Source organism: Octopus sinensis, linkage group LG1, assembly GCF_006345805.1.
Source record: "Octopus sinensis linkage group LG1, ASM634580v1, whole genome shotgun sequence".
Lineage (NCBI taxonomy): Eukaryota > Metazoa > Mollusca > Cephalopoda > Octopoda > Octopodidae > Octopus > Octopus sinensis.
In genome coordinates this window covers 100,185,401-100,203,533 of record NC_042997.1, presented here as the reverse complement: position 1 = coordinate 100,203,533, position 18,133 = coordinate 100,185,401, and the positions used below count along the sequence as shown (strand labels likewise).

The following is an 18,133-nucleotide window of genomic DNA, read 5'->3' as shown; positions in this document are numbered from 1 at the left end:
GGGTTAATGTTCATTGAAATATGTGATTGGAAGTAGATAACCAAGTTTGAGGTGAAGAGAATGAAAGAACATAAATTGTTAAAGGATATCTCCAAACTTCTGTCAATAATGGAGTTAGCACATGCATACTCAATCATTAACAGAAAGGCAAGAAGTAAATGAGCTTGTTTTGCAGTAGATACTTATCAATGTTATGAAATAATGGATCAGATTGACTAAAATTAGTGGAAAGGTGTATTCTAAAAGACCACAGCACACAACTAAAATTGGCAGAGAGTTGCATTGTAAATGACTAAAGTGCACAACTGTGATTGAGGTAAACAACTAGTTGTTTTTATATTGGATGGCATGACTTTCATTGGTTACACTGATAGCAAGATTTGTGACTTGAGCTTTCATGGAGAATTGTTTCCATTTGTGAGATAAAGAAATAAATGATGACTGAAGGTGTAAAAGAACTGATAGTATTTGATAATCAGATTAAATCAAGGATGTAAATAGGGAAGGAGATCGATGTTAAATTATAAATTCAGTTTCTGTTAGTGTTCAGTAAGGGTGAAATAGGAAGAAATCCTGACTTTGACATGAGACAGTTTTATTAATTTTAATTTTTTTAGTCTTCAGATAAAAGCAAATGAGAGTGTTGTGTGTAGTTATGTAAATGTTCGTAAAATGTAATTCTTGAAAGGAACTAATGACATGATGAACTCTCTTGATGAAACCTATGTATGAGTGTTCAGTTTTTGCCAAACAACCTGCATAAATGATTTGTTTATAGTAATCAAATGTATGTGCTGTACATTAACTTACTCCCTCCTTCAAATTGACATCGCCTGAATAGGTGCATGGTGTATCATGCGTCAGGTGTTGAAATGTTTTGCTCAAGAAGACAACACACCCTAACCACTAGGCCATGTGTCATCACATGATCATAAAATGTATTTCTTAACTGGAACTAATGATATAATTTTCACTTTTCTAGGCTGGTTATTCCATACTGCAGAACAGCTTGGTGATAAAAGCACACGAGAACCAGTTGCAATTCATTATTTACATAAATCAATCGAATTAGACTCTTCTAATGGACAAACCTGGTACCTCTTGGGCAGGTTGGTATTTTGACATTTTTAGCATGCATCCTTATCACTAAATACAGTTTTCATTCTTGTACAGGTCATTGCTTATTTATTCTGTTCTTGTTTGATCTCTCACCTTTATACTGAGATCTGTCTTTACAGCATTTATTTTACTGTTAAGTAGCATCCCACTTCTAATATATGCAGTCTATTTCTGAAATTTCATATTGTGACTAATTTAAGTTTACATTATTATTCAATTTTAGATATTAAATAGGTTATATTAGTTAGCTTTTTACACATGTATATAAAAGTGATTTCTTTTTAAACATTTTTAAAAAATACCCTGTTATAACAGGTTAAATCACTAAAATTTGCTACTGTAGTGAAAGCAAAATCTAAAATTATTTACTCACTGACAATAATGTTAAATGTAAAACCTATCTATCCTAAATTCAGCTATGAAGCTTTCATGATGAACTTGAAATTTCTGAGTCTAATATTAGTTCACATTACTTCTATACTCTATCAAACAGCTCATATCAACCAGTAGTCTACACACATTATACATAATTGTTTCCTCTAGTGTTTTCTCCCATAGCTGTGTCACAAGCATAATGTTGATTTTGTAGAAACCAAGTATCGTATTATCCTTGTTGACTTTATCCTGTACAAGTCTTATAATGGCATAATTTTGTACACTGATTACTTGTTTTATCAGCTTCAGTACCCATAGGTAATCTAGATACCTACTTGGACATTTACATGAAAACCTATTATGGATTTAAAGGGGGTAATTACACCCTCCCATCCAACCTTATTTTGCCCACATTTCATTTGCTGCTTGTACTTTTCAGGTGCCTGTCTAGTATAGGAAGAGTTCATGATGCCTTCATCCACTATCGTCATTCAAAAGACAAGTGGGAGGCTAATGCTGACACATGGTGCTCTATAGGGTAAGTAATTGCAATATTGTCTTTTTCAAAATATCTTAATAAATGTGATTTTATAAAACTTTTACTAAAACATCCTTGATAAAAGTGATTATTTTAAGTACTAAGATCTTTGTATTAGCATATTAAATTCATAAGTAGGAATGACATTATAGAAGATACAATCCTTTAGTATTATCAGAAATCTTAAATTGATAGAACAATTACAGGAACATCAACTTTATTTTATTTTTCTAGTTGCTATGAAGTGTTTCCACATCAATACATCTCTCTTTGATTTTGTATACTTATATTAAATTTGTTTGTGGTCTTATTAAAGTGTAAAGAAAGTAATTCATCATTCTTAACCTTTATCCATCCATCTAAGCAACTATCAACTTTCAGCAAATTATTGCCAAAAATAAAGAAATTTTTAGTGTTTTATTTGAGCATATGTAAACTAATAGTTAAACTTAGTATATTCTTAAAGTGGATGGTGAACTAGACAAAATGGTTATAGATTTAATGCTTTGCAGCATTTATTTCTTTCCTCCAAGTTACGAAATCAAATGCCAGCTGGATTGACAAAATAAGTACCAGACATAGAGAGCTCTGGTTGACTATATCTCTCTCCTAGCAATGGATGGCTTTGTGTCAGATTTAAGAACACATTAAAATACAGTGTTAATCAAACTACATAATATTCAGATATAATATTTCTTCACATTGTTTTGAATTTCTATAGGCGCAGGAGTGGCTGTGTGGTAAGTAGCTTGCTAACCAACCACATGGTTCCAGGTTCAGTCCCACTGCGTGGCATCTTGGGCAAGTGTCTTCTGCTATAGCCCCGGGTCGACCAATGCCTTGTGAGTGGATTTGGTAGACGGAAACTGAAAGAAGCCTGTCGTATATATGTATATATATATGTGTGTGTGAATATGTTTGTGTGTCTGTGTTTGTCCCCCTAGCATTGCTTGACAACTGATGCTGTTGTGTTTACGTCCCCGTCACTTAGCGGTTCGGCAAAAGAGACCGATAAAATAAGTACTGGGCTTACAAAGAATAAGTCCTGGGGTCGAGTTGCTTGATTAAAGGCGGTGCTCCAGCATGGCCGCAGTCAAATGACTGAAACAAGTAAAAGAGAGAGTGTTATTATTTATTTTTAGATTGACATTGTAAGATAGGCATGAAAGGCTGCACCCGGCCAGTTTGAACATAAAAATGGGTAGCATACTTGGCCTGGATATAGTCAGTTAAAAAATGCTAAAGGGTTAGTTATTATCTTGGTAAAAGTGAATCATAGGGTATATTTTTCTCTATTAAAATGAGTAGGAAATGAAATTGTAATGTTCATGCTTTCATGGGTACTCTTATTAAGAGAAATAGCTACAAACTAGAAGCAAAAAATTCATGCTGGGTGATCACCTGTTCTGTGCTCATGAACATCTTGGTAGATGAAATAAATATAAGGTAATAGGTGTAGTGTTATGTTCTCAAAGGCATTTTTAGTTTCCTTCAAATGTAAACTTGAAAAACATTAACAGTCGAGAAAGAGAAACAGAAAAAAATAGAGAAAATTTTGCTTTATCTTGATAATTTAGTTGCGTGTGTAAAATTTATTTGTTACTATGAATAAATGGTATGAAACTCTTTTTTCTTTCTCTTTTAGAGTACTGTATCAGCAGCAGAACCAGCCTATGGACGCTCTGCAAGCCTACATCTGTGCAGTGCAGTTGGACCGCACTCACACTGCAGCATGGACTGATCTAGGCATTCTCTATGAGACATGCAACCAACCTAGAGACGCCCTTACTTGTTATATAAATGCTACAAATAACAAAGGTATTTTTGCATCACACTTACATAATTCTTATTAACACATTTTTATGTGTAATAATTTACTTTTTTTTTTTATACTTAATAACATGCTATAACATTTGATTAATTTTTCATAGTGTAAAAAGCTCATATTGACCAGTTCTCTTCCCTCAGTCTCGTAGTATTATCTTTATTATCACTGTAAGTGCTCTCTTCAGTGGTCTTGCAGTATTTACGTAGAGTTTTTATTTTATCTTTTACTGGACTGAGGTATCTGGTGCCTTGCTGTACTCAAGAAGACCTGCCCTCCACAGCAGAAGTATTGATGGCGCTCCCACTGCTGAAGAGGATTGGCCTGCGAGAGCCTTGTGCTGGTGCCATGTAAAAAGCACCCATGCCAGCGCCACGTAAAAAGCACCCAGCCCATTCTGTAAAATGGTTGGTGTTGGGAAGGGTATCCAGCTGTAGAAACCAAGCCAAAACAGACTGGAACCTGATGCAGCTCTTCTGCTTGCCAACTCTGGTCAAACAGTCCAACCCATGCCAGCATGGAAAACAGATGTTAAAGGATGATGATGATGTACTTATAATTCACTTTTTAATTTATTTCTTTAAATTCTTATTTTAATAAAATTAGATTTGAAATCGTTTTCATCTAATGTATTTCTGAATTTATTATTCTTATTGCAGCTTCTGTAAATCCTAATCTAGCAGCTAAGATAAAGTTTCTGCAACAGCATCTTGTCAGCATACCTCTTCAACATTTACAAAACAGGTAGGGGAACTTATCTTTTTATATTTTAAATTGGTAATTCATTTGGTTTGATTGCTATTGTCCACAGAAACAGAAATATACTGGTTATATGAAACAAATAGAGACAAGACAACATAAACATTGTAAAGACGTAGAACTATATAGATTAAAAGAAAATTTGCTTACAATATATAAAGTTGCCAAATGCTATTGTACTCTATCTGTTTGATTCTACTTCTTTGACCAAACCATAAAAAACTACAACTGATAGGCAATAGCATTTGGTATTTTTACAATTTGTGCAGTCACTACCATTTAAGACTTATCTTAGTAAGCTCACAGTGAATAAAAATGCAGTTGGCCTTGACAGAATTCAATGCCAAAATGAAACTTCCAGCTATAACTGCAACTTAATCTGTTTCACATTCTATGTCTAAAACAGCTATTTTTTCTTTTTGTTGTTGTTTTTATACATGCTGGGTTTAGTAGAAGAGGTAATATGCATGGCCTTCACAAGCTTTCCAACCGAAGTAGTAGTGATGCCATTAATATTCCTCTTGAACCTTTGCAAATCTTCATTTGTTGGAAAGATAAGAACAGAGAAAGAATTCTAGGGGGTTGGCATACTGGGAAGGGCAAACTAGGTGTAGTGATCAGTACAAAGCATGGAGTGGTAGGTGGATATAAGAGTGGGTTGGAATGCCTGCATATTGAGACATGAGCCCAGCCAGCTCCAAAGAGCAGCAGCCATTATAGTTACAATAGAAAGGCAGAGTGATGGGTAAGAATCTGTCTAAGTGATTCTATACCAAATTAATCTCAAGAGATGGGTGGAGCTCAAAAGCAGGTTATTTTGACTGAAGATTCACATGCCAGACATGCTTGAAAGCTTTGCTGATGTTAAGGATCACCACATGGTTTTCAACAAATTTCTCCTAAGCAAAAACCCACTGATGCATGATGGAGGAGAATAGGTCACCAGTGGATCCACCTTTACAGAAACTGTCCTGGTAGCCAATATGTGAGGAAAGAGAAATTCAAGTTCTTTGAAGTCATCGCTAATGGCTGTTTCCATTACTTTAAAGATTTTGAAAGTGAGTGCAATAGGATGATAGTTGGCAGGATTTGAGAAGTTTCCTTTTCTTTCAATAGGACACATTGTAGCGTGTTTCAATGGTCAGTGTAGATCCAAGAGTTTGGTGAGTATAGCAGACATTTCTGAAGCAAAAATATTTGAGAAAACTGGATGGAATGTTGTCTGGATTTGAGAACTTGTTGATTTGAAGCAGATTAGATTTTCTACCTCAAATCATTATACTTGAAAAGATATGTCTTGGATATTCTTTTCCCTATTAAATGTCACTTGTCAACTTTCTGATTATTTCATAAACATATTTAAAACAACATTCATTTAAAGGTTACTTCTAAAATAAGTTTGAAATGAGAAATAGCAAAGTTAGGCAGGTTTTTCTTTTTTATTTAGATGAATCAATGTAATGCAATTTTATTTCTTGCTTTGATTCTTATTGAAGAACTTATTTTAGTTGCTCCTATTAAGTGTTTCAGTAAAAGGAGTAGAATATGTTTTATGACAATCTGTATCATATTTTAAATATAAATTTGTGTCAATTTTTGTTAGTACTACAAAGACAGCAATTTATTTGATGTTATTTTGTATTCTGTTTGAATGGCATTTAGTTTTGCTAAGTTGCAATAGGAATGAACCAGTTTTATTATTTGTATGACTTGAAAATGTTTGAATAGATAAAATGCTTTTATTATACAAAATATTACTCTTAGTTATTACGAAGCAGATATCACTTCTGTTTTATGCTTATGTGATTGTATTTGAAAACCAAAAGCAATGATTTTGCAAAAATAGTAGTGTCCAGCTAAATGACTTACAATATTTAATTTCTTCCCCTCTGTGTTTTGAGCTAAAATTCTGCTTTTCCCATTTTACCTTTTATTCCTGCAAGGTCACTAAAATAAGTAGTAATCTAGTCAATTCAATCAACTACATTTCCCACTACAAATTTGAACCATTGTTGTAACATTAGCTTCAACAAAATATGGAAATGTCTTATGAAGAAATAGTTTTTTAAAAGTCTGCAATTTTGAACATGTGATTGGTTTGAGCTAGTTCTGCATTCATGCTTATATAATTCAAAAATACTTATAAATGTTTTTCAAACTATCTATAGTATGAATTAGATGCATTAGTGAATTAGGACAGTTGCATAATGAATAGAAGATAAATATGTTTTCAGGCATATTTTAATTTTGAAATACAATTATGTGTTAGTATTTTAATGTAGTTTACATTTTTGTTTCTTTTTAGCTCTATTTGAAGCATTTTAAATCAGTTGTTTGCTAACTAGGCTTGCTACACCTAATTTAGGTTAAGAGGCCAAATATCCTTTATTCAAATTAATCTCTATATTAAATCCATTTTTAACTTTTTTTTTTTCCAGACCTAAAACCTTACCTAGTTTAGAAGAAGCTTGGAGTTTACCAATTCCAGCTGAACTTATTTCTCGACAAGCAGCCAACTCTGCCGCACAGCAGCAGGTTGGTAATTTATACCTTTTTTTTTTATTTTCTCCCTACACCCTATCATTTTTTTAAAGTTCTTCCATAATTTAAAAAATGTTACTAAGAACCCTTCATGTTTCATAATTTATTGCATGTTTACTTTTTTTCCTTTGTGTAACAGTATTTAGATAAGTATCTTATGAAAGAATTCTAAATATATTTATTGTTGTTTAGTAAGATGGAACACCCTTTAACTGTGTAGAGGGTGGGTGAAAATTAGCTACAATTATTGAGTAATATCCTTTGCTTTTATAAAGATACAACTGATCACATGTGAAAATTATAAACTAAACATTCATGCTAAAACAATCAAATTAGTAAACTGCTGTTGTATATCAATGAAATAGGAAATACAGATGTTTAAGCCTTTAGCATTTAAACCGGGCATATCTGGTTCAAATATTCTACCTGTTTTATGTTCAAACCATCCAGCCCTGGCCTTTCCTACCTTACCTTACCATGTCGTTCTAAAAATACTCAATTACATCATCAAAACTTCAAAGCTATGAGATATCAGTAAATTTAAAACAATGTAAATAAATAAGCATTACATTTGACAGAATAATCTGAATGTTAAAGGATCAAGGTTAATGGATTGAAAGCAAAATAGCTGTAAAAGAAACTGTACAGCAAAATATAGTTAATTAATATCCAGGTGAGAGACAAGAAAATAACAATGAAGAGTACAAAGTCAAGGTAATTGCACTGTGGAGAAAAGAAAAGAAAAGGCACCTCATGTCAGACATTGGTCCTTCATCAAGATAGAAGAAAGGTGAAAAGAAAAGTAAAAGGAAAGGAAAATAAGATAAGACATGATGTTGGGTCAAAGATGTAGCACGCTTGACTAACACATAGGAAGTAATGGAGTAGTCTTTTTTTTTTTCTCCTTTTTGAAAGCTTTTACTATTGCCACCCATGCCTGTCACTTTATTTCCCTTACCTCCACCCCCCATGCTCCCTTTGTCACTAAAAATAACTTCCTTACTTCACTACTTCCTGTCTACCATTGAACCATGTTACATCTATCACCCAGTATCAAGCTTCGTTTTTCCTCCTCCATTATTTTCCTATCCCTGCTTTTTCCTTCTCTCTTGACTAAAGGACCAGCCTAGAAAATGTTGATTTTTTTCCCCTTCTTTTCTCTCCTCCACAGCTCAGTTACATTAACTTTGTATTCAAGTTCATTGTATTTTTGCTTTTTTGGCCTTTGTTTATATATTACCTGGATGTTAATTACTACACTGATGCAAATGTGACCTAGATTACCACTGGATTTAATATTTATTGTAGAATGAAATGTCATTTCATATCTAAACCCTACAGAGTTTAGATATGAATTGACAAATATAATACAGTTTTATCTAACAATGCTAGTGTATAAAATGCTATAATAATGTTACACATACGTATGGAGTATTTGTATTTAGTTTTAGAAAGTGTGTACTAAAAAAGTTTGCCTTTTTCAGAGTAGCTGTTGAGATAAATTCATTATTAAGTCAAGTCATGTTTTTTTTAATGAAGTATGTAGTTTTTACTGATCAAAAAGATAAAGCAGTTAGCTTTACTTCATGAATGATGAGTTTACATTTCTCCATAGATACCATATCCTTCTTTATTCTTTCTTTGCTTTTTTTTTCTTTGGCACCTGGATAATTGGATAAAATTTCATAATTTGTCATGCCCATTTTCCCTTTTATGAGCTCTGGACAATTAGCATAGTGTAAATTAGTTATGTACATGTAACACTATAGAAAGTAAAGATGTGACATTTAGTGTAACAAAAAAATAAAAAGATATAATGTTTACACACACACACATACACTAATATACACTATTACCAAAGAGAAATTATGATTTGTTAATAATTTTGAATTCAGTTTTCTTTTCTGCTCTTTTGTAGCAGAATTTTTTCTATTGACAAACTCATCCATAAGAGTTAAATTTCATTTTTCTTTTATTTACTTCCACCAGTATTTATTATTGAAAACAATTAACCTGTGAGTTGGCAGAATTGTTAGTACACTGGGCAAAATGCTTACTGGTATTTTGTCTTTATGTTCTGAGTTCAAATTCCACTGAGATTGTCTTTGCTTTCATTTTTTGCGGGGTCAATAAAATAAGTACCAGTCAAGTACTAAGGTTGTTGTAATCGACTTCCCCCTCCTCTCAAAACCCCTGGCCCTATGCCAAAATTTGAAACCATTATTAAAAAATCTGATTATACTGGTATATAATTAGTTTTCTTAATAATGGTGTCAAATTTTAATCCATCCATCTATCTTCTCCACCCCTTCCTAGTGGAAGAGGGGTAGAGTCCTCTGGCACTTCTTCTATAGGGTCTTATCAGAAGCAACCATCATTAGACTTTCTGGCTGTATTCCCAAGTGTGACCAATTGAGACTATGGATATTGTCCAACTATCTGGTTCTCGATCTACTCCAAAGTTTCTTACCAGTTGGCTCAGTTCTACTCCTAAGGTCTCCTGCTGGTTTCTTATACATCACAAGAAATGGAAAATAAAAGAACTGTTCATATATTATAATTATTTGGGGGAAAGGCATTGGTTGTTACCAATAATTATAATCTATAAAATTGCTTAAAGACAGCCAACCTCATGAAAGCTACAGCTTCTTTGAAAATGACACCCATGATTATATGCTATTATTTGTATAGAGTGCAATATGTTTATTTCTATGTGTGGAAAAACAATTTTATATTTCTTCAAATATCAAGTTACATCTACATGATTAATTAGTTGGAATCTTTAAGGATATTAACACAAGTAAAAAGCTGGAGTAGATGTTATAGTGTATCTTAATGTGGCTTTGAATGGTAGAGTTAATCCATTGACTGGTTTAACATCGCCTTTAGTTGTGTCCCCTCTGTTACAAGCATTTTAGCCAGAGCTTCACTTTGAAAATATCTTCCTTCTGTCTTCCTATCAGTCTTGAAAGCCCTATAAAGAGTCATGGGCACTGCCCTTCCCTTCTAACTAAAAAGATTTAATGTCTTGAGTTTCACACCACTCTTCCTAGGGTTAAACTTTGCCTTTCATATTTCAGTGGTCAATGAAATAAGAACCATTCATATATAAGGTTCCAATACAAACAGCTCTGTCCATTCTGTTTACAAATTATAAATGCCTTATGCTTAATAAAAAGTAATTAATAATTTAAATCTTGAAAGGTGAAGGTGAAAAACTGACAGAATTGTTAGCACACCAGACAAAATGCTTAGTGGTGTTTCATCCATCCTTACATTACAGGTTCAAATTCTACTGAGGTCAGCTTTACTTTTCATCCTTTCAGGATAGATGATATAAATAGCTCAAATTTACAGAAAGACAAAGACAAGTGTATTAGTCTAACGTTTGGGAAGAATGGAAAAGTATTTGATGTTTCTAGCACACACACTTTGACAGAAAGGATTAAGAAGGGAAAAAATGTGTAGGGATTAATGGTTCAACATGTAAATACTAGTTAAGTACTGGGCTCAATGTAGTCAACTTACCCTCTCCCCTGAAATTACTGGTCTTGTCAAAATTAGTATTTTAAACCTTGAATTTTTTTGTCACAAATGTACAAATCAAAAATTTAAAATAATTATTAAAAACTATTATATTTTATCCAGTTATTTATTATATTCTTTATTTTCATTCTAAATAATTGAATTTTGTTGAATTTTATTGTTCTCTTCACAGCAACAGGTGTCTGATTGCTCAGCAGCATCAGACCCTGTTTCAAAGTCACCTACAGCATCGAGCACCCTTTTAACAGAGTCTGCCATGGACATAGATCCTAGTTCATCTGCTGTACAAGCTAAGAAGAAAAAATATACTCCTACCCCAGCTTCCCGTAAAAGGGTAAATTATCAATTTATTTATTGTTTATAAAAAGTTAACTTCAAGTATCACGCTATCAAAGATTGGATTCTTTCAAAATAGAATACTTTTGTAGGTATTACAATTCTAGAAACTGCATTTCATGAGATTGGAAGCTGAAGTTTTTGAAACTTGATAACCTTTGTATTGACAATTGTTTTAACAGTGCAGCACAAGTCCAGTTTTTGTAGACTTGGACACTTTTGCCTGGGCATACCAGTCATTAAAAGTGTGTCAGCAGAAATGAGAGCTATAAAACTGCTGTGTGTCCCAGCCAGAAGCATGTTGATTGGAGTTTAGACAGCTAGATAGGTGTGAATATATCAATATCAGTTTAATGTAACCCGGTACCAGCTGCTTTAAAATGTCAACAAAATTCTTAGCTTCCTTTGATAAATGATTCAAATATGAATTAGAAGCAGCTCAAGGTATACTCTTTTACTTGTTTCAGTCATTTGACTGCGGCCATGCTGGAGCACCACCTTTAGTCAAGCAAATCAACCCCATGACTTATTCTTTGTAAGCCTAGTACTTATTCTATTGGTCACTTTTGCCGAACCGCTAAGTTACGGGGACGTAAACACACCACCATCAGTTGTGAAATGATGTTGGGGAGACACACACAAACATACACACACACATACAGACAGACAGACAGGGACACACACATACATACATTCATACATACGATGGGCTTCTTTCAGTTTCCGTCTACCAAATCCACTCACAAGGCTTTGGTCAGCCCAAGACTATAGTAGAAGACATTTGCCCAAGGTGCTACGCAGTGGGAATGAACCCAGAACCATGTGGTTGGTAAGCAAGCTACTGATCACACAGCCACTCCTGCGCCTATATATATAAACAAAATCGAACACACATACACAAAGTATGTGTATTGTTAGTTCATGGGCCAGCTGTGGTTTTTAGGTATAAGAGAATATATTCTCTATGCACTTGGTTAAAAAAAACACCTGGCTGTGAATTACTTTCAGGTGTTTTTTACACCGGCACATTGAGAAAATATTATGCCTAAAAACCACATCCAACCCACAAACTAACAATACATACCTTGTGTATGTGTATTCGAGTTTGTGGATAAATAATTGCTTAAAAAGAAACTAGTTATAAAACAGTGTATGTGTGTTAAAAACGGACAAGGCATGTAACCATGCACATATCTATACTCTAATTATAAAGAATATCAAAGTTCTTGTTGAAACTCACATTAAATGCAGATTTAACAGACAAAAGTACTTGAGTCAGAAAATAAAGAATGTATGCAACAGTATATATAATGTCATCATCATCATCATCGTCGTTTAGCGTAATGTATCTGTTCATTTTGTCATGGCTGTGTCAGAATTTGTTGAATGATGACTTGACATTTTTGACATGGTCAAATCGAATAGGACTTGAGCTCATTACTATCCTAGAGCTTTTCTAAGTTTACAAATGTAAGAACTGTTTATTTACTTAACTAGCAGCTGATTCTTGTTGACAGGAATTTTTCTTAAAAAATTTCTTGTAGCTGTTTTCTGATATTTGGCCATTTTCATTTAAAATTTAAATGAAACTCCTTCCAAATTTTCCTTTACATTGAGTAATTTTAATTTTAGTACCTGTTTTTCAGTTTGCATTATTTGTATTTTGTGATTTGAATGTTTAACTGTTTAGCTACTTGTTGACAAAGAATTTTCTTTACATGTCACTTGTAACTTTCTCTATACTTGTTGTTATGTCAGAGTTATGAAATGACAGTCAACCTCTCTGGTGCCAGTGGCACAGTAAAAACCATGCCAAAACTAAGTAAAATGATATACACAGTAACAAAGCTTGGCAGTTTCCTGTCCTACTGTGAATATAAGATGTTGATGGAAACTAGGAAATAAGTGATTATCTTTAAGCTATATACACAAGTTATAGTCAGCAAAATAAAAGTAGCAATGAGTTCAAGGAATTTATCATGAAGACGGGTATCTATCACAGTTAGATCTCAGCCCCTTCCTGTTTATATCCTATTGCCAATAAAAGAGTTGTTTAAAATTGGTTTTTCCATGTAACTTGTATATGCTGATGACCTAGTTTTAACAGTGGATGTTATAGAATATCTAGAGAAGAGATTTCAGACAAGAAAGCAAAGCCTAGAATCAAGAGGTCTACAAAGTAAACTTTGGAAAAAGAAAGTTTTAATTAGCAGGAAAGAAGTCAAAGGAAATAACCATACTCTACAGAAAAGTGGGTGGAAATTCTATAAGGTGTACCCATTGTTAAACTTTGGATACACAGAAGCAATCAGTATTGAAATAGATACTTTCAACCACTAAGGAACCTTGAAGGCTCTACAACACCTAGATAACAAAAGCTATCAACTACTTCTGGGGAGTTTTCAACTTCCTCAGAAGTAGTTGGTAGATTTTGTTACCTAGGTGACCTTACTAGCAGTGGAGGCAAGTGTTCTGAAAGCATAATAGCCAGAGTTCTGTTGATATCAAGGTAATTCTCTCTCTGAAGAGCAGATTATAGGATGTGTGTGCCAAAAGTGTGATGCTGAAAAGCAGTGAGTCATGGACTTTGAGTGTAAAAGATTACAAAGACTTGAGAGAAATGAAGTGAGCATGCTTTGCTGGTTATATAATGTTAGTGTTCAAAACATCTGTATAAATGATATGAGAACGCTTGTGTGCAAGAGTAAAGATTGTGCTAGTATGGGCAAGTGATATGTGTGAAGAAAGTCGATTATAATAGAGAAGGGCTAAGCACTCAAAATGGATGGGATATGTGGAAGTGACATCTAGTAAAATATGAAAAGAAGTTGTGATGACTGACTTTGAGGTTGAACTCCATGAAGAGATGGCAAAGAGCTTCAGTGAGTGGTGACATACAGTGCTAGAGAAGACACATCTATCCTTGCAGGCATGGTAAAACAGACAAATGGTGGTGATTGAGGTTGTAATATATATTGTCTACATTTGGGTCCCTGAAACTTGGCACTTTTATTATATGGCTAGATGTGCCCTTTATATTATTGTAACTGGTGTGTGTGTTGTATGTCTCTCTCTCTCTCTCTCTGGTAGGTAGGTAAAATGAATCAAGCACTTTAATTCCTTTGGCTTATTTGAACATATAACGCCATGGGACAAGAATCTAGCTCTTTAACTACCAAATTCTTTTCTGAGTACTTGGAAACTATAACAACATAAATTTCAATGCTATCTGGAATTGGAATTTTTAAATAAATTCTTGATAGTTGTATTTTTGGCAATATTAAAGCAAATTCCCAAGTAATAAATGATGACTAACATCTCTCCAGTCTCAAGAAAAAAATCACCTACCTAATATTGTCGCAAATTTTGTCAAAACAGCAAAAATTATCCTAGTTAATTTTTTTGTGCTTTTCATTCATTCTAGATTGGTACTGGTGAAGATTTTTTTTTTCCCTCTGAAACCAGTATCATTTCCTAAAATTACTGTCTGTGATCTACAGTCTTTTACTGTGAGTCTGACTTCAAACTCTGTTAGAGATACAACAATGAATTTAAATGCCCAATTACAATTAGCAATGGAACCGCTGAAGTTATTATCCATTATCCCGAGAAATGGAAATAGACAGACAACTTCAGATTCACAAAGAAACTAAAGCATTTCAAAGGGGGATGGTTCTACAGTACCTCAAAGCAGAATATTCCATTAATGTCATCAGCGCCAATAACCAATCAGGGTAACATTTCCAAACATGGTTCAGTAATGTTATCATCTCTGACATAACAAATTGTTTGTATTATAGAAAACTATATATATGATGTTAATGTATAACACTATTTCATCTTCATCTCAACAGATCTCAGATTCAGTAGTAGCAGCAGCAGCAGCAAAAGACAGTGTGGCGTTGACAAGAAATGTTACTGATGAGGAGCTGAATACATTACTACAAAACCGAGTTAGTGATGACTTATTTTCACACATCTCACAAGGGGGAAGCAACCAGAAATATGAGAAGAAAAGAACTACAGATAATTCCCAAACTACACAGCCAAGCAACAATGTAAATATTACCTCTGTAAGTGGAGCCACAACAACTGCTTCAGCTGTTATTGGAAACACTGCCATTTCCTCCAATAACTCATCCAGTCAGCCACATTCCAGATCTCAGGTTCTTCATATGCAAGGCAAGACTAAAAAGCCAAGCTTGGCAGGTATGTCACAGAATAGTGATAAAATGACACATGAAAACACTCCCAAAAGTGAACCTGTTGTAGCTCTTAATACAAAGGTTGAGTCAAGACTGCTGTGCCGATATCTAAACCCCCCTAAATCTGCCTTAAATTTATCAATACACATGTCTGCACGAGAGGTCCTTGAAGCATGTAAGGGTTTAGGTAAGTAAATCAGTTATTTGCTTTAAATATTTAAAATAAAAGATGATGATGATGATAATTAAAATTGCAGTATATTGAATGATAGAGTTTATTCAGTATAAAGTCGAAATTTTATTTATGACACTATTTAAATATTTTTGTTGTATCATTTGACTTTTAGTATATTTTGCTTTTCAAATCTGTATATTAAGACAATATTGAATATTTATGGAGATATATTTTTAGTTGTTATTATTATGTGTGCAATATCTCTTTACTATGTTGGTGTGGTTTTTGAAGTCTACAGTAATGCAAATTTCTAAGCAATTTATCTGAAAAACTTCACATCCAAAAGCCTGATTTTTTTCAATTCAAACATCATTGGTTTACTTATTTTTCTGTTTTTATTATTTATGACACTTATTTTGCACATTTACATACTGTACTCATCTTATTCTATTGTTGGTCCTATCAGATCTCTGCTTTCATGACTTAGATTTTATTTTCATACATCAAATGTCTGATAGATGAACATCTTATCTTGTTATTTATAGAATAAATCCTTTGGGTACCTGTAAAAAATGGACTTTATCATCATCATCATCATCATTTAGCATCCGCTTTCCATGCTAGCATGGGTTGGACGGTTCAACTGGGGTCTGTGAAGCTGGAAGGCTTCGTCAGGCCCAGTCAGATCTGGCAGTGTTTCTACAGCTGGATGCCCTTCCTAACGCCAACCACTCCGTGAGTGTAGTGGGTGCTTTTTATGTGCCACCTGCAAACGGCCACGAACGGATGGTGCTTTTACGTGTCACCGGCACGAGGCCAGGCGAGAAGCTGGCAACGGACATGAACGGATGGTGCTTTTACGTGCCACCGACACGGGGCCAGACAGAGCTGGCAAACGACCACGAACGAATGGTGCATTTACGTGTCACCAGTACGGGGGCCAGGCAAGGCTGGCAACGGACACGAATGGATGGTGCTTAGAAAATATACTACAAATGTAATTTGTTTCCTACTAATAAAATATCTGTCAGAGCTTACTAAGTTTCTAATCTTTGATTACCTGTAGCATTATTACACATAGTATGTTAATGTAGGCAACTTTTATTAGCTTTCATAATGCCCCCTCTGTTTTGTGCACTTGTTTATGCCAACATTATATGAGTTTCCTAGTATCTCTGTTTCATTCTTTTTGCATTTGTCTCACAAAGCACATTGATTTTTATCTAAGATGGAAGTATGGGCTCTTTAGTAGGTAGGAGTAAAACGACAGGATAAAGTGCTTTGTGTGAAGTCTAAGAATTGAGACATAAATTGGGAAGAAAGTGTGACAAATATATTTAAGAAAGTGTTACTTAAAATGAGTTCAGAAAAGATTTCAGCCGTAGTAATAGTGGTTTGGTAATAGCCTGAGAGAAAACACTGTTGTAAATATCTAGGACATTATAGACAGATTCATTTTGTATAAGGTGTATGACTTGTTAGCTGATATTCTTGTGATTAGAACATGTGCAGCATTCCAGACAGACAGCTGAATAGCCTTTAATACTGAGAAGGTTGATCACAGAATTGTTCTACTAACATACTAGCCTACTTAGTCTCGACTTTATCATGAACATGCTCTAAGGTTTAGGAATTAAATGAAAATCTCTTTTCAAGGAACCACCATTGACACTAGCTTATACTTATTGTCCAATTCCTCACTTTCCATTGCGTTGTTACCTTTATTGAACTCGTAAAGCAAAATATGCTCCTTTATCAATTCCATTATAGTTTTGAAAAAATAACTGTTAAGAACAGCACTCTTCAAAACTTGTACTAAGAATAAGAACAAGGTAAAATTACCACCTGCTTTTATAGCAAGTTGATGTAGGTGGTTTATCCTGTTCCCCCCCCCCCCGCCTTCTAGTCCATGCAATTGAGAACACTGTATTATTTATGGGATGACCCAATACATAAAATCAATACTTCTAAAATTTGAGAAACTTTGTTTTTCAAACAGTAAAAATTCTATTCTTACCAAAATATTACAAAATTAAATGCAGCAGACAAACAAATTACTAAGCTTTTTTCGTTTTGAAGCAAACACTAATATAAACTCCTAATTTCAAACATGGAAATCTGATTTTGGGGTTTATAAAGTTGTTTACCTCTGTTCTGTGTAATTTCATATTCTATTTATTTATTAAAATATTGTCCATAACACCCATATTTTCAAGTTTCAAATAGCAATTGCTGACAAACCAGTAATCTCTTTTACTATTTTTGTAATATCAATAACCTTCAAATAGCTGTTGCCATATACAAGATAACACACCCTAGTAAATACATCTTTTCAAAGTCAAATTGCATGTAGCTGCAATTGATGAATATTAATGTTTGCTTTATTTTTAAAAATTCCATTTATAGGTAGAAATGGTATCACATCTTATTTTCTTGATGAACGACCACCCCGACCTGCATCCCCACCATATCCACCACTGCCAAAAGAATCTCTTAACCCTCCAACACCAAGTGTTTATGTAAGGCTTCTTTTTAAATTGTTTTTCAACTTAATTTTCACTAAAATTTGTATTTTCTTTTTTCTTTCTTTGTCCAAATTTTTATTCTTTTAGTTTTAATGAATTAAACAGCTACAATTATTTTGTTGCAGTTGTAGCATTTTTTGTTATGAAAAATTATTCTATACTTGTTTTGTGTTTAAATCTTTAATTAAT

The 18,133-nt window shown here is 33.7% G+C and overlaps 1 protein-coding gene across 3 annotated transcripts in view; it reads left to right on the top strand.

Moving 5' to 3' along the window:
* LOC115215415 (histone demethylase UTY-like) overlaps nt 1-18,133 on the top strand; it is a 164,259-nt gene that overhangs the window by 115,952 nt on the left and 30,174 nt on the right. For all 3 annotated transcript variants that reach the window (XM_029784586.2, XM_029784578.2, XM_029784592.2), the window contains 8 exons: nt 983-1,109; nt 1,934-2,032; nt 3,678-3,850; nt 4,517-4,601; nt 7,055-7,151; nt 10,876-11,037; nt 14,894-15,431; nt 17,826-17,938. In XM_029784586.2, the coding sequence (XP_029640446.1) occupies nt 983-1,109; nt 1,934-2,032; nt 3,678-3,850; nt 4,517-4,601; nt 7,055-7,151; nt 10,876-11,037; nt 14,894-15,431; nt 17,826-17,938 (1,394 nt within the window). The remainder of the gene's footprint in view (nt 1-982; nt 1,110-1,933; nt 2,033-3,677; nt 3,851-4,516; nt 4,602-7,054; nt 7,152-10,875; nt 11,038-14,893; nt 15,432-17,825; nt 17,939-18,133) is intronic.